The 21489-nt window shown below is 42.9% G+C and overlaps 1 protein-coding gene across 1 annotated transcript; it reads left to right on the top strand.

Annotated features, from left to right (window-relative positions):
• Positions 1–3371: 3371 nt before the first annotated feature.
• npm3 (nucleophosmin/nucleoplasmin, 3) lies at positions 3372–5334 on the top strand. Its single transcript, NM_001146539.1, is given in 5 exon segments — positions 3372–3526; positions 3806–3891; positions 4034–4153; positions 4464–4557; positions 4900–5334. Coding segments are annotated over 5 exon segments (483 nt in total). The 5' UTR covers positions 3372–3441; the 3' UTR covers positions 4998–5334.
• The last annotated feature ends 16155 nt before the right edge of the window (positions 5335–21489 follow it).

Below are 21489 nucleotides of genomic sequence, written 5' to 3'. Positions count from 1 at the left end.
TTGTATGAACTTGTGAAAAATGTGTTATGATTACTGATATGACTGGGTGTTGAGTTGTAAACAGCTGCAACTATTTAACAGGTATTATGTAGACTACTCTATTTAGTATTTATTAGAATCCCCATTAGTTATAGCCTAAGCAGCCAACAGTGCATGTGCGCTAAATCTGCACTAGGCTGGATGTGCCCAGTAATACACTCGTGTTCCCCATGGACCGGCTCAAACAGAAAGCATCCTCCATTCTGGCTGCAAATTTCCCTCAACGAGTTTTAATTTTGAGAAGGTGGAAAAAACGGGGGAAACATGCGTAGGCCTACTTTCTTTATGCACCACCATTTTTGAATTTTCTGACAACGTAGAATGTTGCATACATTTGGCTTAACACGGTGTGCTACATCCTAAATTGTCCAAAAATACGAAACCGGTGTTTCATAAAGAATGTACGCATATTTTCCGCATTTTTTCCCCACCCGGTCGCCATTAAATCTAGTCAAAAGAGGAAAATGAGCTTTTACAGACTGAATGGAGGATGCTTTATATATGAGCCGGTCCACGGGGGATACGAGTGTAGGTATTACCGGGAATTCACATCAAGCCTAGACGACCATGCATGGGCGCTAGATTTGCACTATCGGCTGTCAAGGCTACATTAGCTGCTGCCTTGAGCAACTGTTCCTGGGGTCCAAACAGGAACTAAAAAATTAGGCTACATCACAAAACAGCCTACTTCATAAATAAAATGACACGTTATAAACGACATTGTTACATTACTCTTATTACAAAATGAATCTAAAATGTACAGTACTACAATATGTGTACGTCTTCACAGTCCCACGAGGTGCCCTGAAGTGTACAGTCGTGGCCAAAAGTTTTGAGAATGACAAATATTAATTTCCACAAAGTTTGTCTTCAGATATTTTTGTCAGATGTTACTATGGAATACTGAAGTATAATTATAAGCATTTCATAACTGTCAAAGGCTTTTATTGACAATTACATGAAGTTGATGCAGAGAGTCAATATTTGCAGTGTTGACCCTTCTTTTTCAAAAGACCTGCAATCCGCCCTGGCATGCTGTCAATTAACTTCTGGGCCACATCCTGACTGATGGAAGCCCATTCTTGCATAATCAATGTTTGGAGTTTGTCAGAATTTGTGGGTTTTTGTTTGTCCACCCGCCTCTTGAGGATTGACCACAAGTTCTCAATTGGATTAAGGTCTGGGGAGTTTCCTGGCCATGGACCCAAAATATCAATGTTTTGTTCACCAAGCCACTTAGTTATCACTTTTGCCTTATGGCAAGGTGCTCCATCATGCTGGAAAAGGCATTGTTCGTCACCAAACTGTTCCTGGATGGTTGGGAGAAGTTGCTCTTGGAGGATGTGTTGGTACCATTCTTTATTCATGGCTGTGTTCTTAGGCAAAATTGTGAGTGAGCCCACTCCCTTGGCTGAGAAGCAACCCCACACATGAATGGTCTCAGGATGCTTTACTGTTGGCATGACACAGGACTGATGGTAGCGCTCACCTTGTCTTCTCTGGACAAGCTTTTTTCCGGATGCCCCAAACAATTGGAAAGGGGATTCATCAGAGAAAATGACTTTACCCCAGTCCTCAGCAGTCCAATCCCTGTACCTTTTGCAGAATATCAGTCTGTCCCTGATCTTTTTCCTGAAGAGAAGTGGCATCTTTGCTGCCCTTCTTGACACCAGGCCATCCTCCAAAAGTCTTCGCCTCACTGTGCGTGCAGATGCACTCACACCTGCCTGCTGCCATTCCTGAGCAAGTTCTGTACTGGTGGTGCCAGAGCTTGCTGGATTTTCTTGGGCGCCCTGAAGCCTTCTTCACAACAATTGAACCGCTCTCCTTGAAGTTCTTGATGATCCGATAAATGGTTGATTTAGGTGCAATCTTACTGGCAGCAATATCCTTGCCTGTGAAGCCATTTTTGTGCAAAGTAATGATGACGACACGTGTTTCCTTGCAGGTAACCATGGTTTACAGAGGAAGAACAATGATTCCAAGCACCACCCTCATTTTGAAGCTTCCAGTCTGTTATTTGAACTTAATCAGCATGACAGAGTGATCTCCAGCCTTGTCCTCGTCAACACTCACACCTGTGTTAAGGAGAGAATCACTGACATGTCAGCTGGTCCTTTTGTGGCAGGGCTGAAATGCAGTGGAAATGTTTTTGGGGGATTCAGTTCATTTGCATGGCAAAGAGGGACTTTGCAATTAATTGTAATTCATCTGATCACTCTTCATAACATTCTAGAGTATATGCAAATTGCCATTGTTACGGATACAGGTATCCTGTGTATGTATCCTGTGTGTGTATTTCTTTTCTCTCCTTCTCCCCTCCTCACAGGTGGCAATCATCATTCCCCAATCAGTCACCAATCAGTCATCAATCTGAAGACACACCTCCCCCTGTTGCCATTAACCAATCACATCCCCTTTCTCTTGGTTGGAGCCTGTTTCCAATGGGAGCAAGTGAATCATAGTGGGAAGAACAAGCAAGTTAACAGGTGTTATGTAGACTACTATATTTATTAGGATCCCGATGAGTTGGACCGCAGAGTGAATAAAAAGCAGCCAACACGTGCTCAGCATATGGGAACTTCTTCAAGACTGTTTGAAAAGCATTTCAGGTTAAGCTGGTTGAGAGAATGCCAAGAGTGTGCAAAGCTGTCATCAAGGCAAAGAAAGGGTGGCAACTTTAAAGAATCTAAAATATATTTTGATTTGTTTAACACTTTTTTTGGGTTACTACATGATATCATGTGTTATTCCATAGTTTTGATGTCTTCACTATTATTCTACAATGTAGAAAATAGTAAAAAAAATTAAGAAAAACCCTTGAATTAGTAGCTGTGTCCAAACTTTTGACTGGTACTGTATATAATAGCATCATATAGAGTACCGCACTGTATCTGCCAGTTGTTCGCTAGAGCACACTTGCCACAACCAAGTAGGCATATTTACTCTCTAACGCAAGTGTTAGTTTTGTCACAATCAGTAGAGTTGAACATGCGATGGAAACAACTTTTTTTTTTATTTGGTTCATGAAAAATACATACACTGATTTTTAGCCACAAGTCCATTTGGTGGAAACACACCACTGATGGGGAAATGTGAGTATTTTCGTTATGTGGATTGTAGAATATTCGCATGAAAATCTGTCGCCGATTGGATGGAAACCTAGTTTATGATACGGAATTAGTTGTTCTAACTTCTTATAGTGATAGACCAACAATAACTGATGCTGTAACAAGTAAACTCCAGACACAAATCCTATTGGCCCCTCCCCTTCAAACACACTTTGAAACGTCCTAACGTCTGCGACGCGATTTGTTTTGACGTCATATGTTGTATCTCTTGAATGCGAGACTGATCTTCCATCGAGCTAGCTAATACATTTACTTTATTTTCACATAAATTATGTCACACAGTCACGGAGAAGACGATTGCTGCTCGGAAGACCACGGGAGTGTTGGCCAATCGAGATTGGAGAGCTATGTATTCAGTAAGGATCGCCTTTTCCTAAACAATCTGTTGTATAAAATTCTTGGTAGCAGCACACGTGGGGATGCCATCATGTTGTATTTTGGATCGTGTTTGCTTGCATTTAGTTTTTTTATTTTTACAATGAGAGTAACCGATTTAGAGAGAAATGTATTGTATGGACTGCTAAAATATAGTTAGATTTTGTCATAATTATACACTACAACTGTACGCGGTAATGTTACATCCGCCTCTGAACCACACGTGTAACGTTAGCTAAAATTGCAACGTATCTTCGTAGGTTGTGAATTATCTTCCAAAGTACCGTTCTACACATTCCAAGGGGATGAAGAGGAGGATTTGGAACACTTTCTCGAGCTACGGACGGTAGGTTTTATTTTAAGCTAGCTAACTATATCATTTCACTCTGCACAATTAGACAAACTTTTTTGTAAGACATGATAATCGTGACATTGGAACCATTTGTTATCAGGTGTCCCTGCTGTACAAATATTGTATAAATCTCTAGGTTTGCTTGGGAGAGGGAGCGAAGGAGGAGAGTAATGTGGTGGAGGTGACTGCTATGAACCACCAGGGGAAAACTATTTCTGTACCTGTCGCCAACCTCCATATCAACTGCTTGCCAATGGTGAGTGGCACACATACACCACCACCTACTTCAGACTGGGAGGGGAAGGAAACATGAGATTCAAAAGACAACACTTCTACATTCTCCTACACACTGCCTATTTGTAAAGTTTCTGACTTTCCACATGTGGGAAATGAAATAATCTCGTAATGCACTGGCCACCTGTAACACTGAGGTTTCAGATGTTTGTCTAGTTAGCCCTTTCAGATCCACACAAATTCCTAAGGGTTGATTTTGGATTAAATGTCTGCCTTGCCGGTCTGCCTTGTGGTGTGTGTGTGTGGTTGGAAATCTCAATTGTCTTCCTCAGGTGAGTCTTGGGGAGTTTGAGCTGAAGGCCCCTGTCACCATTAGACTGAAGTCGGGTACCGGACCAGTGACCGTTAGCGGTCTGCACCTCATTGGTAAAATGATTGCTTTAATAATTGGCCTGTAAGGACATGATCATGACCACATACGTTAAAGGAGAAGATTCACCCATCGTATGATGCAAAACTCGTTATACCGGCTGTATTTCTGCCTATTTGAGCGGCAATGGCTCAGATACACATGAAAACATGAAATGACCCTGGGAATGGGTATAGCAGTGCTTAGAGCACAAAAAACTATAACATTCAAAATAGATGAATCTTTCCTTTTTAAAGGGATAGTCTAAGTTCTCTGACCTGTTGGCAGTGAGACAGGACTGTTTACTCTGAGGAACTGCTTTTTCCTAGTGATTGATAACTTGTGTCCTCCTCTACCAGCCTCTGACAACGCTGACTCTGACTTGTCTAGCGAAGAAGAAGACTTGGACGAAGAGATAATCCCCATCAAACCAGCCAAAAAGAAACAGAAGTTGTAAAGGGACTGGATATCTGATTAACAAATGTTTTTTTTAGGGAATAAAGATCTTGTACCAATAGGAAACATGAAATTCACATTCTCTATCCCACTGCAAAGTTGTTTAGGAATGTGGGAAGAAAAATACTGTGGGGAAATTATGGATGAAAGGTGCACGAATATGGACCTCATTTTTGATCTTTGATTGTGGCCATGTTTGAGTTGTGGTTACTGAACCATGTCCTAGGGATTAGTCTACTCTTTTTGGCCTGTTGGAGCGAGCTCTTGTTTTCAACTGCGGAAGTGTTTGGGTTCATTATAAAGAATCAATTGCAATGTATTAAATACAATCAAGATCCTAAGATGGTTTTATTATTGTAACAAGTGTTTGGTTGAGTGGAAATGGATAACTAAGCTTTTAGGAAATATTAGGCTGGGACCCAATCCGATTGGCCATTTTCGCCTATGCGGAAACCGCATTCACGGTAAATGGCACATATGTCGGTTCAGTCAGAAAATACCTTTTAATTGTCAATGATCTAAAGCTGATCTGAATGAATCCCTGCCATAGTTTCCTACATACTTTCTTCTCATGGTTACAGCACCATCAGTTGACTGAATTATTTTTTTTTACTATTGACTTTCAGAGTTGAAATTTACCTTTGTTGGTGAAAGTGGATATACATTCATGTTTGCATGCTATCGTTTATTTGGATAACATATTAAACCTACTTGTAAATGGGGTTTCCAGGTTGGTGGGGAAGGGAGTTGGAGAGGTGGGTGTTAATGTATCGTTTTTCTTGTTCTTCTGGCTGGGTTGGATTTGAACAAATCAGGATAAATAAGTTAGCCAGGTAGCTTTGAGAAACACTCAAGCTAACATTGAACATGGGTTATTGAAAGTAGCCACACCAAGAAATTATGGTCAGTTTTGTACTATTTAGGGAAATGAAAGCTGTCTAATTAAATGATCCTTTGAGATATTACCTTTGATCATTTTTGTTGTACATTTTCAGATTCTATAAATAACACTTTTGGTATTAAGTCTCATTTATTGGCTTTTTAACAAATCAACTGTACATTTCTGAGTCTAACATCTCATGTTGCACCCAGTGTTGATTGGTCATCAGAGGCTAAGGTATTTCATTGAATTGTGTTATTCTTAAGATATGCCTTGCCCCCTGCCCCTTCACACACAAACAATAGGCAGATGTACCCTTACACATAGCTCTAGGTGTAAGACAGGGTTTCCCAAACTCAGTCCTGGGTGCACGTGTTGGTTTTTGCCCTAGCGCTACTCAGCTGATTCAAATAATCAAAGCTTGATGGTGGGTTGGTTATTTGAATCAGCTGGTTAGTGTTAGGGCAAAAAAACAAATGTGCGCCTAGTGGGGGCCCCAGGACTGAGTTTGGGAAACCCTGGTATAAGGCATTCCATTTGGCTTAAATGCAGGCACGTGCTAAACGCAGCAGTTTCAAAGGCTAATAGATGTGAGCTTCTCTTTCCAGATATTTATTGTTTTTGAGAGGGGAATCTGGCTGAATGTAATTTATAGAAGAGAACTTTGAGAGCTTTAGGAATAGTTTCACACTATTATAAGACATTTGTTTTCCCTCACTTTAAAGGATTGCAGATGTACTATGGCTAATAGCAGGACATGGCTGAGAACTGTAGGAGGGTAGATCGGACATTATTGACTTCGTAAAATTAAAACAACCAATACATATCTACTAATAGGTGAGAAATATGAACACTGGGGGGCCTAACCAATAACTGCCTGTGTGAAAACCACTAAACAGAAATCCTCTGCTCAGGCAGAGCTGTTGGTTCTATCTCTACAGAATAGATCCAATGCCTTAGTGTGTTTGTCTGACATCCCAACAACATGTAACTCACCATACAAAACAATGCTATTTTGCATATAAACATGATTTGTATCTCTCCAGTTATGCAGTATATCTCTACTCCAGTAAACGTATCAAGCAGCCACTTAAAATCATAGTATTCTAACAAGATCGATATTACAAAAATACATCTTCTATGGCAGGGAAATATTCTAACTATGTAACAGACTGATCTATACGATAATGATGTGTCCTTGGCAGTGGCGATTTTAGCACGTAAATCTTGGTGGGGCAAAAAAAAAGAAAAGTGGGATGCATGCAAGCACATCCACTACACAACACTCAACAATACATTAGTTGCACTATAATGGTGACAAACGGTGCCCACAAACTGTTAGGGACTACATAAAGCTGTCCCAACAGCAGTCCCAACATCTTACAGCAAAACAATTCAGCCTCATTTACTGCCTTTAAAAAACCATAGCTGATATGGCTGACTTGCTTTAACAAATGTGGTTTCTACTGAGAATTGAGATGTACACACTGTGGCATAAGGGGACGACAAGCGAATAAGAGGAAATCCGTAATTTCGATTAAGACATCAATGAGCGAGCTAGGACGGACGTAGTCAATATAACAATTTGTTCAGCACTTTTGAAATGTACAGTGACAATTCAGAACATGGGCCGTTCTTACAGTGTTCTCCCAGTACACCAAGTCAGAACCGTAGGATAAATAAAGGGAGACAATGAAAGCTCTATCAATATTTGATGATTACCCTTCTCAAAAACAGGTTATAGACTACATGTGCACCACCAATTCAGAACAGTGGGCGAAATTAAGAGGTGAAATTAGACCAAATTATTAGGGTGAGGCACATGGGCTACTAACAGCTTACTATACAACATACACTTAATATGACTTTCTTAGCTACAGTATACATACCTCTGGCATATTACATAATTTATGCAAATCAAATATCTGTCACATTCGCCGAATACAACAGGAGTAGACGTTACAGTGAAATGCTTACTTACAAGCTCTTAACCAACAATGCAGTTTTAAGAAAATGCCTAAAAAAAGTAAGAAATAAGAATAACAAATAATTAAAAAGAGCAGCAGTAAATAACAATAGCGGGGCAAAATACAGGGGGTACCGGTACAGGGTCAATGTGCTGGGGCACCAGTGTCGAGGTAATATGTACATGTAGGTAGAGTTATAAAGTGACTATGCATACATAATAACAGAGAGTAGCAGCAGCATAGAATAGGGGGGGAGGGGGGGCAATGCAAATAGTCTGGGTAGCCATTTGAATAGCTGTTCAGGAGTCTTATGGCTTGGGGGTAGAAGCTGTTTAGAAGCCTATTGGACCTAGACTTGTGCTCCGGTACCGCTTGCCGTGCGTTAGCAGAGAGAACAGTCTATGACTAGGTTGGCTGGAGTCTTTGACAATTTTTAGGGCCTTCCTCTGACACTGCCTGGTATAGAGGTCCTGGATGGCAGGAAGCTTGGCCCGGTGATGTACTGGGCCGTACGCACTACTCTCTGTAGTGCCTTGCGGTCAGAGGCCGAGCAATTGCCGCACCAGGCAGTGATGCAACCCGTCAGGATGCTCTCGATGGTGCAGCTGTAAAACCATTTGAGGATCTGAGAACCCATGCCAAATCTTTTCAGTCTCCTGAGGGGGAATAGGTTTTGTCATGCCCTCTTCACAACGGTCTTGGTGTGCTTGGACCATGTTAGTTTGTGGGTGATGTGGACGCCAAGGAACTTGAAGCTCTCAACCTGCTCCACCACAGCCCCGTCGATGAGAATGGGGGCGTGCTCTGTCCTCCTTTTCCGGTGGTCCACAATCATCTCCTTTGTCTTTTTCACGTTGAGGGAGAGGTTGTCATTGCACCACACGGTCAGGTCTCTGACCTCCCTATAGGCTGTCTCATCGTTGTCATTGATCGGCCTACAACTGTTGTGTCATCTCCAAACTTAATGATGGTGTTGGAGTCATGCCTGGCAGTAAAGTCATTAGTGAATAGGGAGTACAGCAGGGGACTGAGCACGCACCCCTGAGGGGAACCCGTGTTGAGGATCAGCGTGGCGGATGTGTTGTTACCTACCCTTACCACCTGGGGGCGGCCCGTTAAGAAGTCCAGGATCCAGTTGCAGAGGGAGGTGCTTAGTCCCAGGGTCCTTAGCTTAGTGATGAGCTTTGAGGGTACTATGGTGTTGAACGCTGAGCTGTAATCAATGAATAGCATTCTCACATGGGTGTTCCTTTTGTCTAGGTGTGAAAGGGCAGTGTGGAGTGCAATAGAGATTGCATCATCTGTGGATCTGTTGGTGCGGTATGCAAATTGGAGTGGGTTTCTGGGATAATGTTGTTGATGCGAGCCATGACCAGCCTTTCAAAGAATTTCATGACTACAGACGTGAGTGCTACAGGTCGGTAATCATTTAGGCAGGTTACCTTAGTGTTCTTGGGCACTATGGTGGTCTGCTTGAAACATGTTGGTATGATAGACTCCGACAGGGAGAGGTTGAAAATGTCAGTTGCCAGTTGGTCAGCGCATGCTCGGAGAACACGTCCTGGTAATCTGTCTGGCCTTGTGAATGTTGACCTGTTTAAAGGTCTTACTCACATTGGCTGCAGAGAGCGTGATCACACAGTCATCCGGAACAGCTGATGCTCTCATGCATGTTTCAGTGTTACTTGCCTCGAAGCGAGCATAGAACTTATTTAGCTTGTGTCACTGGGCAGCTCTTGGCTGTGCTTCCCTTTGTAGTCTGTAATAGTTTGCAAGCCCTGCCACAACCAACGAGGGTCGGAGACGATGTAGTACGATTCGATCTTAGTCCTGTAGTGACACCTTTGCTTGTTTGATAGTTCATCGGCGGGCATAGCGGGATTTCTTATAAGCTTCCGGGTTAGAGTACCGCTCCTTGAAAGCGGCAGCTCTACCCTTTAGCTCATTGCGAATGTTGCCTGTAATCCATGGCTTCTGGTTTGGGTATGTACGTACAGTCACTGTGGGGATTACGTCATTGATTCACTTATTGATGAAGCCTGTGACTGATGTGGTGTACTCCTCAATGCCATCGGAAGAATCCTGGAACATATTCCAGTCTGTTTCATCTGACCGCTTTTTTCTAGACCGAGTCACTGGTGCTTCTTGCTTTAATTTTTGCTTGTAAGCAGGAATCAGGAGGATAGAATTATGGTAAGATTTGCCAAATGCAGGGTAAGGGAGAGATTTGTACACGTCTCTGTGTGTGGAGTAAAGGTGGTCTAGAGTTTTTTTCCCCTCTGGTTGCACATTTAACCTGATGTTAGAAATGAGATGAAACTGATTTAAGTTTCCCTGCATTAAAGTCTCCAGCCACTAGGAGCGCCACCTCTGGATGAACGTTTTCCTGTTTACTGTATACAGCTCATTGAGTGCGGTTTTAGTGCCAGCATCAGTCTGTGGTGGTATGTAGACAGCTACGAAAAATACAGATGAAAACTCTAGGTAGATAGAGTATCTCATGATAAGCTGTAGACCACACTACCTCAGGCGAGAAAAACCCTGAGACTTCCTTAGATTTAAATTTTTAGTCATTTAGCAGACGCTCTTATCCAGAGCGACTTACAGTAGTGAATGCATACATTTCATTTCATGCCTTTTTTTGTACTGTCCCCCCGTGGGAATTAAACCCACAACCCTGGCGTTGCACACACCATGCTGGCGCTGCAAACACCATGCTCTACCAACTGAGCCACAGGGAACATATTAAATATCGTGCACCAGCTGTTGTTTACAAACATGCATAGGCCCCCGCCCTGTATCTTCCCAGAGGCTGTTGTTCTATCCTGCCGCTAGAGTGTATAACCCGCCAGCTGTATGTTATTAATGTCGTCGTTCATCCACGACTCGGTGAAACATAAGATATTACAGTTTTTAATGTCCCATTGGTAGGATATATGTGCTTTCAGTTCGTCCCATTTATTTTTCAGTGATTGAACGTTAGCTAGCAGTACGGGGGGCAAAGGCAGATAAGCCACTCGTCGCCTGATCCTCACAAGGCACCCTGATCTCTTTCCGCGAAATCTCTGTTTCCTTCTCCAGCGAATGACGGGGATGAAGGCCTGTTCGGGTGTTTGGAGTATATCCTTCCCTTCCGACTCTTGAAAGAAAAACTCTTTGTCCACTTTGAGGTGAGTAATCACTGTTCTGATGTCTGGAAGCTCTTTTTGGTCATAAGAGACGGTAGCAGCAACATGTACAAAACAAGTTACGAACAACGCAAAAAAACGAACAAAATATTATGGTTGGTTAAGAGCCAATAAAATGGAAGCTATCCCCTCTGGTGCCACACAATACATTTGTGTGCTGTGCTCACTTGAACAGGAAGGTGGCGCAGCGGTCCTTTATGGGCAAATTTAGACATAAAACTTTGTCATCAAAGTCTGGCATTCTCTGGATTTATGGTGCTTTCAAGACAACTTGGAAAAAAAGGTTGAATCATGATGACGTCAGTGATCTTCAGGTTGTAGCTTTAGAAAGAGGCCCAAGTTCCAGATTTACAATTCTGAGTTGGATGAAAGTTCAAAACGTATTTTCCCAGTCGTAGCTCGTTTTTCCTGAGTTCCCAGTTGTCTTGAACTCACTAAAGTAAGATTTTGCAGTTCGGAATTAACAGTTGTTTTGAGCGCGGCACAAATCATGCTTAATTGACAGTGTGGCCAATGTTGAATGTTTATAATTTTAAACTAGGAATAGATACCCTTAGACTTGGGACCACACAGCCACTCCACTGAATAGTAAGCTAGTGATTGCTTTGCAATGCTTGCAGTTAGCCACTGATTCCTTCCAAACCACTCATTGTTGAATTTGCGATTTACAACTTGTTGTGTAATGTTTATTTTCAATGGTCAATGAGCACCGATAAGTTTTATCTATAATTTCTCTTCATATGACAAGGATTAGCCAGTAGATTGTCGACTTAATTCATTATGATAACTGCTAGCTAAGATTTTGAAAGTATGATGTTGATCAGTCCAATCAAAGCTACTGTAGATATAACATGATTTGATGTCCTTGTATCTGTGTCCAATGACCTTGAGCCTTCTTGGATGGGCACTTCTAATGTAACTCTATGGCAGCACCCAAGGGGCTAGAATTTTAGAGCTTGTTGGTCAATTTCTTCAACAGATGGTCAGGTCTATATCATTATCAAACAGTGACAGAGTGAGTGACAGAACACTGAGCCAATCATGGCGCAACGCTCCGTATTTTCTGCTGGCTTGCCCCACCACCATAGAAAACACTGAGCTAGGCTGAAACACCTGCATTTTGGAGCTGCCTTAGTCAAGATAACAAAAAAGGGACCATGTTTGTATGCGGCTTTATTAACTCAATGATATATATCAGTTTTTTTTACATTGTTTGCAAACTGATATGTGACACGTATTAATGCCAAAATAACATGCAAAACAGGCAAGCCCCCCCCCCCCCCCCCCCCCCCCCCCCCAATTTGTTTAAGGGCTCTATAGACCCCTTTCTATGCATAGTGGGCAGAACAAGCAAGGAGGGGGGCAGAGCCAAGCACGAGCTAGCAAGATCCTATGGGCGTGTTCTAGCATATTTCCATTAGGAAACGCCTACTCTGTGAAGTGCGCGTGGGCAATAAATAATTCGCCTTTGCACTCCGTGTTTAAAAAAATATATGTTTTTACTTTGACAAAGGGTAAAATCTACAAAACTTAATCCAATGTATTCGTTACAGATTCTAGTTTTGGGAATATGAAACTGTATTGAGATCAAATGTTTCGTGTGTGGAAACGGCAACTGGATGCTTCACACTTATAAACTCAGCAAAAAAATAAAACGTCCCTTTTTCAGGACCCTGTCTTTCAAAGATAATTAGTAAAAATCCAAATAACTTCACAGATCTTCATTGCAAAGAGTTGAAACACTTTTCCATGCTTGTTCAATGAACCATAAACAATTAATGAACATGCACCTGTGGAACGGTCGTTAAGACACTAACAGCTTACCATAAAGGCAATTAAGGTCACAGTTGTGAAAACTTAGAACACTAAAAGGAGGCCTTTCTACTGACTCTGAAAAACACAAAAAGAAAGATGCCCAGGGTCCCTGCTCATCTGCGTGAACATTCCTTAGGCATGCCTCATGGAGGCATGAGGACTACAGATGTGGACAGGGCAATAAATTGCAATGTCCGTACCGTGAGACTCCTAAGACAGAGCTACAGGGAGACAGGATGGACAGCTGATCGTCCTCGCAGTGGCAGATCACGTGTAACAACACCTGCACAGGATCGGTACATCCGAACATCACACCTGCGGGACAGTTACAGGATGGCAACAACAACTGCCTGAGTTACACCAGGAACGCACAATCCCTCCATCAGTGCTCAGACAGTCCAGCCTCTCTCAGCCTGTTGCGGACAGAGGGCTTGTAGGCCTGTTGTAAGGCAGGTCCTCACCAGACATCACCGGCAACTAGGTCGCCTATGGGCACAAACCCACCGTCGCTGGACCAGACAGGACTGGCAAAAAGTGCTCTTCACTGACGAGTTGCGGTTTTGTCACTCCAGGGGTGATGGTCGGATTTGCGTTTATCGTCGAAGGAATGAGCGTTACACTGAGGCCTGTACTCTGGAGTGGGATCCATTTGGAGGTGGAGGGTCCGTCATGGTCTGGGGCGGTGTGTCACAGCATCATCGGACTGAGCTTGTTGTCATTGCAGGCAATCTCAATGCTGTGCGTTACAGGGAAGACATCCTCCTCCCTCATGTGGTACCCTTCCTGCAGGCTCATCCCGACATGACCCTCCAGCATGACAATGCCACCAGCCATACTGCTCGTTCTGTGCATGATTTCCTGCAAGACAGGAATGTCAGTGTTCTGCCATGGCCAGTGAAGAGTTCGGATCGCAATCCCATTGAGCACGTCTGGGACCTGTTGGATTGGAGGGTGAGGGCTAGGGCCATTCCCCCCCAGAAATGTCCGGGAACTTCCAGGTGTCTTTGTGGAAGAGTGGGGTAAAATCTCACAGCAAGAACTGGCAAATCTGGTGCAGTCCATGAGGAGGAGATGCACTGCAGTACTTAATGCAGCTGGTGGCCACACCAGATACTGACTGTTACTTTTGATTTTGACCCCCCCTTTGTTCAGGGACACATTATTCCATTTCTGTTAGTCACATGTCTGTGGAACCTGTTCAGTTTATGTCTCAGTTGTTGAATCTTGTTATAGTCATACAAATATTTACACATTGCTGAGAATAAACGCGAGAATAAACGCAGTTGACAGTGAGAGGACGTTTCTTTTTTTGCTGAGTTTACATCTGGTGAAATATCTGGCTCATTAATCTATGTGTGATGATCCTCTGCCACACAGAATAACCTGTTATTCTGCCACACAGAATAACACTTTCTAAAAACAGGTTTTTAGAAATGTTAGCACATTTATTACAAATAAAAACAGAAATACCTTATTTAACCTAAGTATTCAGATGGTTTGCTATGAGATGTTTCTACAACTTGATTGGAGTCCACCTGTAGTAAATTCAATTTATTTGACATGATTTGGAAAGGCACACACGTGTCTAAGGTCCCACAGTTGAAAGTGCATGTCAGAGCAAAAACCAAGCCATGAGGTCGAAGGAATTGTCCTTAGAGCGCCGAGACAGGATTGTGTCGAGGCACAGATCTGGGGAAGGGTACCAAAAAATGTCTGCAGGATTGAAGGTCCCCAAGAACACAGTGGCCTCCATCATTGTTAAATGGAAGAAGTTTGGAACCACAAAGACTCTTCCTAGAGCTGGCCACCCAGCCAAACTGCGCAATCGGGGGAGAAGGGCCACTGTGTTCTTGTGGACCTTCAATCCTGCAGACAGAGCTCTAGAGATCCTCTGTAGAGATGGGCGAACCTTCCAGAAGAACAACCATCTCTGCAGCACTCCACCAATCAGGCCTTTATAGTAGAGTGGCCAGACGGAAGGCGCTCCTCAGTAAAAGGCACATGACAGCCTGCTTGGAGTTTGCCAAAAGGCACCTAAAGGACTCTCAGACCATGAGAAACAAGATTATCTGGTCTTATGAAAACAAGATTGAACTCTTTAGCCTGAATGCCAAGCGTCACATCTGGAGGAAACCAGGCACCCCTCTTCACCTGGCTAATACCATCCCTACAGTGAAGCATGGTGGTGGCAGCATCATGCTGTGGGGATGTTTTTCAGTGTCAGAGACTGGGAGACTAGTCAGGATTGAGGGAAAGATGAACGGAGCAAAGTACAGAGATCCTTGAGGAAAACCTGCTCCAGAGCACTCAGGACCTCAGACAGGGGCAAAGGTTCACCTTCCAACAGGACAACGACCCTAAGCACACAGCCTAGACAATGCAGGAGTGGCTTCGGGACAAGTCTCTGAATGTCCTTGAGTGGCCCAGCCAGAGCCCGGACTTGAACATGAGCTAACATCTCTGGAGAGACCTGAAAATATCTGTTCAGCTACGCTCCCCATCCAACCTGACAGAGCTTGAGAGGATCTGCAGAGAAGAATGGGAGAAACTCTCCAAATACAGGTGTGCCAAGCTTGTCGCGTCATACCCAAGAAGACTCGAGGCTGTAATTGCCGCCAAAGGTGCTTCAACAAAGTACTGAGTAAGGGTCTGAATACTTCTGTAAATTTGATATCAGTTTTTCTTTTGTTAATAAATTTGCAAACATTTCTAAAAACCTGTTTTTGCTTTGTCATTATGGGGTATTGTGTGTAGAATGACGAGGGGAAAAAAACTATTTCATCAATTTTAGAGTAAGGCTGTAATGTAACAATGTGGAAAAGGTGAATGGGTCTGAATACTTTCCGAATGCACTGTAGAACAGTTAGGGGCTGGGTTAGGGGTCATAAATTAACCTGTCGCTTTTAACATAAAAGTAAAAAAATAAATAATAATAAATCCTTGACCATTAATGCCCTATTTGCAATGATTGATTTGCATATAATTTTTTTTTTACACCTTATAGTCATTCAGATGGTTATTTACCCTGAAAGTAGTCCATGGGCCAGGATAAACTGTAATCCATTGTTCAGAGATGTTTACATAGCCCCCATTAACCTGAAGGGATTTTGCCACAAATATAGAATTTTATCTAATTGACCCCATAACCCATATGTTTTTTGTTAGACGTCTGAGGTGTAAAAAAGTGAATTATCAAATTTTAGTTGTCACGGCAGGTAGCCTAGTGGTTAGAGCATTGGACTAGTAACCAAAAGGTTGCAAGATCAAATCCCTGAGCTGACAAAGTGAAAATCTGTCGTTCTACCCCTGAACAAGGCAGTTAACACACTGTTCCTAGGCTGTCATTGAAAATAAGAATTTGTTCTTAACTGACTTGCCTAGTTAAATAAAACAATTAAAACATGCACTGAATACAACACCTTACAGTGAAATGCTTACTTACAAGCCCTTGACCAACCATAAAGTTAAGAAAAATAAGTGTTGAAGTATTTACTAAAATAAACTTGACATTTTTTTCATGTAACCTTTATTTAACTAGGCAAGTTAGTTAAGAACAAATTCTTATTTACAATGACGGCCTACACCGGCCAAATCCGGACGACGCTGGGCCACTTATGGGACTCCCAATTACGTCCGGTTGGGATACAGACTGGATAAACTGAAATAAAAAAGAAATAAATGAAAAAGAAAAATAACAAATAATTAAAGAGCAACAATAAAATAACAGTAGCGAGGCTATATACAGGGGGTACCGGTACAGAGTCAATGTGCGGGAGCACAGGTTAGCCGAGGTAATTGAGTTCAAATGTACAGTACCAGTCAAAAGTTTGGACACACCTACTCAACAAGTACTCAACATATGTGGGAACTCCTTCAAGACTATTGGAAAAGCATTCCAGTTGAAGCTGGTTGAGAGAATGCCAAGAGTGTCCAAAGCTTGTTATTTCTCTGCGTGCAATTTGGAGATTACTGAAGTTAGCATATCGTTAGCGCAGAACAATTGCTGGAAGTTTCCCGGTTCAGTAGCCAGTAGATTGCAACGTTGCATCTGTCTCAATGGCAGTGCCTGTGCACTTACAGCCGCCATAATGAGACAGGTACAATGTTGCGATCTCTACATCTCTATCCGCCAACGGGACAGAAAATGAGGAATCTCGTTTCTTAAGATTATCAGTAAAATGTACAAATGTATAAAATATTGATGTACATTGGCACAACTTTGGTTTTAAAGTAGAGGGGACATAATCAAAAATAAAAATAATAATTATCCAGTCGGATAAACACTCCAAACAGTGTACCCGACCGCTCGGAGGTGTCCGCATGGTCCTAAACCACACCATTGCCTCGCTTTGTATCACATTCCAATGATAAAACTAGGGGGGACAAAATTGCAATTTCAGAATGTGGGAGGGACATGCCCCCCCCCCCCCTTCCCCATTGAAAGTTGCGCCTCTGATTATGTATAACTTTGTAAGACTACATGACCTACCACCCAGCTTTGGAGTAGTTAGGTTTATTTTTGAGAGGAGCTGGCTACTGTGGGAGACATCCAATAATTGCACTAACTAACAATATTCTAACTTCAATCATCTTCAAATTGCACGCAGAGACATACAAATGGTTTCCATGAGTTTGTATGACTCTGGGTAAATAGAAAAACAACCTAAATCTCGCAGTATGCCTTTAAGCCATGTCAGTGTTAGGAATAATATTCACCATTCTTTCTGCCATGAGTAATTTAAGTAATTCTTTTAAAAACAATATCATGATGATACCCATACACTTTCAGATGCTTATTGTCAATCGATGAACAAAAACCTACTCACCAGTTATTGCTGTCACTTTTTCAGGATCCAAGCCATCTTTTTTTTCTCACCATCTTCTCCACTTTCAGCTTTGCCATCTATAATTGTTCAAATGAAATAAGTTCAATGTGTCATAAATAATTCTCCAAAGTCATAACGTCACAGCCATATATTTAAATTTCAGTTAGGTCTAAAGATAGACTGGCTTAGCTGTACAACGCTACAAATACATACATACTGTACCACAGCCATTGTCCCATAGAATTAGAATGAGGAAAACGGACATGCCGACCGAAAGTGTTGTTTTGGGTGAACATCAGCTAGCCTCTTTTCAGAGGCGATGTATCTCCATTTACCTTTTATCCTTATACAGTGCATTCGGAACGTATTCAGACCCCTTCACTTTTTCCACATTTTGTTACATTACAGCCGTATTCTAAAACGTATTAAATTGTTTTTTCTCCCTCGTCAATCTACACACAATAGCCCATGACAAAGCAAAAACTGCTTTATTTTTTATTTTTTGCAAATGTATTAAAAATAAACTGAAATATCACAGTTACATACGATACCAGTCAAAGGTTTGGACATACCTACTCATTCCAGGGCTTTTCTTTTTTTACATTGTATAATAATAGTGAAGACATTAAAACTATGAAATAACACATGTAATCATGTAGTAACCAAAAGTGGTAAACAAATCAAAATATATTTTACTTTAGATTCTTCAAAGTAGCCACCCTTTGCCTTGACAGCTTTGCACATTCTTGGCATTCTCTTAACCAGCTTCATGAGGAATGCTTTTCAAACAGTCTTGAAGGAGTTCCTCCATATGCTGAGCACTTGTTGGCTGCTTTTCTTTCACTCTGCGGTCCAACTCATCCCAAACCATCTCAATTGGGTTGAGGTTGGGTGATTGTGGAGGCCAGGTCATCTGATGCAGCACTCCATCACTCTCCTTCTTGGTCAAATAGCCCTTACACAGCCTGGAGGTGTGTTTTAGGACATTGTCCTGTTGAATAACAAATGATAGGCCCACTAAGGGCAAACCCTTTACTCAGTACTTGGTTGAACCACCTTTGGCAGCGAGTCTTATTGGCACACCTGTATTTGGGAAATTTCTCCCATTCTTCTCTATAGATCCTCTTAAGCTCTGTCAGGTTGGATGGGGAGTGTTGCTGCACAGCTACTTTCAGTTCTCTCCAGAGATGTTCGCTCAGGTTCAAGTCTGGGCTCTGGCTGGGCCACCCAAGGACATTCAGAGACTTGTCCCGAAGCCACTCCTGCGTTTTCTTGGCTGTGTGTTTAGGGTTGTTGTCCTGTTGGAAGGTTAACCTTTCATCCCAGTCTGAGGTCCTGAGCACTCTGGAGCAGGTTTTCATCAAGGACCTCTCTGTACTTTGCTCCGTTCATCTTTCCCTCGATCCTGACTAGTCTCCCAGTCCCTGCCACTGAAAAAAAAATCCCCACATCATAATGCTGCCACCACCATGCTTCACTGTAGGGATGGTATTGGCCAGGTGAAGAGGGGTGCCTGGTTTCCTCCAGATGTGATACTTGGCATTCAGGCTAAAGAGTTCAATCTTGGTTTCATCAGACCAGAAAATCTTGTTTCTCATGGTCAGAGTCCTTTAGGTGCCTTTTGGAAAACTCCAAGTGGGCTGTCATGTGCCTTTTACTGAGGAGTGCCTGCCACCTGGCGACTCTACCATAAAGGCCTGATTGGTGGAGTGCTGCAGAGATGGTTGTCCTTCTGGAAGGTTCTCCCATCTCCACATAGGAACTCTAGAGCTCTGTCAGAGTTCTTGTTCACCTCCCTGACCAAGGCCCTTGTCCCCGGATTGCTCAGTTTGGCTGGGCGGCCAGCTCTAGGAAGAGTCTTGGTGGTTCCAAACTTGCTGCAGAAATGTTTTGGTACCCTTCCCCAGATCTGGTCGTCGGCACAATCCTGTCTCGGAGCTCTACAGACAATTTCTTCGAACTCATGGCTTGGTTTTTGTTCTGACATGCATTGTCAAATGTGGGACCTTATATAGACAGGTGTGTGCTTTTCCAAATCATGTCATGCCTAGGTTTACCTCCACTGTATTCACATCCTACCATACCTTTGTCTGTACATTATACCTTGAAGCTATTTTTTCGCCCCCAGAAACCTGCTCCTTTTACTCTCTATTCCGGTCATCATAAACGACCAATTCTCATAGCTTTAGCCATACCCTTACCCTACTCCTCCTCTGTCCTTCTGGTGATGTAGAGGTGAATCCAGGCCCTGCAGTGCCTAGCTCCACTCCTATTCCCAAGGCGCTCTCTTTTGATGACTTCTGTAACCGTAATAGCCTTGGTTTCATGCACATTAGAAGCCTCCTCCCTAAGTTTGTTTTATTCACTGCTTTAGCACACTCTGCCAACCCGGATGTCCTAGCCGTGTCTGAATCCTGGTTTAGGAAGTCCACCAAAAATTCTGAAATCTTCATCCCTAACTACAACATTTTCAGACAAGATAGAATGGCCAAAGGGGGCGGTGTTGCGATCTACTGCAGAGATAGCCTGCAGAGTTCTGTCCTACTATCCAGGTCTGTACCCAAACAATTTGAACTTCTACTTTTAAAATTCCATCTCTCTAAAAACAAGTCTCTCACTGTTGCCGCCTGCTATAGACCACACTCTGCCCTCAGCTGTGCTCTGGACACCATATATGAACTGATTGCCCCCCATCTATCTTCAGAGCTTGTGCTGCTAGGTGACCTAAACTGGGACATGCTTAACACCCCAGCCATCCTACAATCTAAGTTTGATGCCCTCAATCTCACACAAATTATCAATGAACCTATCAGGTACCACCCCAAAGCCGTAAACACGGGCACCCTCATAGATATCATCCTAACAAACTTGCCCTCTAAATACACCTCTGCTGTTTTCAACCAAGATCTCAGCGATCACTGCCTCATTGCCTGCATCCATAATGGGTCAGCGGTCAAACGACCTCCACTCATCACTGTCAAACGCTCCCTGAAACATTTCAGTGAGCAAGCCTTTCTAAATTGAACTGGCCCGGGTATCCTGGAAGGATATTGACCTCATCCCGTCAGTAGAGGATGCCTGGTTATTTAAAAAAAATGCCTTCCTCACCATCTTAAATAAGCATGCCCCATTCAAGAAATTTAGAACCAGGAACAGATATAGCCCTTGGTTCTCTCCAGACCTGAGTGCCCTTAACCAACACAAAAACATCCTGTGGCGTTCTGCATTAGCATCGAACAGCCCCCGTGATATGCAACTTTTCAGGGAAGTTAGAAACCAATATACACAGGCAGTTAGAAAAGCCAAGGCTAGCTTTTTCAAGCAGAAATTTGCTTCCTGCAACACAAACTCAAAAAAGTTCTGGGACACTGTAAAGTCCATGGAGAATAAGAACACCTCCTCCCAGCTGCCCACTGCACCGAGGATAGGAAACTCTGTCACCTCTGATAAATCCACTATAATTGAGAATTTAAATAGGCATTTTTCTACGGCTGGCCATGCTTTCCACCTGGCTACCCCTACCGTGGTCAACAGCACTGCACCCCCCACAGCTACTCGCCCAAGCCTTCCCCATTTCTCCTTCTCCCAAATCCAGTCAGCTGATGTTCTGAAAGAGCTGCAAATTCTGGACCCCTACAAATCAGCCGGGCTAGACAATCTGGACCCTTTCTTTCTAAAATTATCTGCCGAAATTGTTGCAACCCCTATTACTAGCCTCTTCAACCTCTCTTTCGTGTTGTCTGAGATTCCAAAAGATTGGAAAGCAGCTGCTGTCATCCCCCTCTTCAAAGTAGGGGACACTCTTGACCCAAACTGC

Source organism: Salmo salar, chromosome 01, assembly GCF_965601325.2.
Source record: "Salmo salar chromosome 01, fSalSal1, whole genome shotgun sequence".
In the NCBI taxonomy this organism is placed as follows: domain Eukaryota; kingdom Metazoa; phylum Chordata; class Actinopteri; order Salmoniformes; family Salmonidae; genus Salmo; species Salmo salar.
This window is presented reverse-complemented; position numbering and strand designations above follow the sequence as displayed.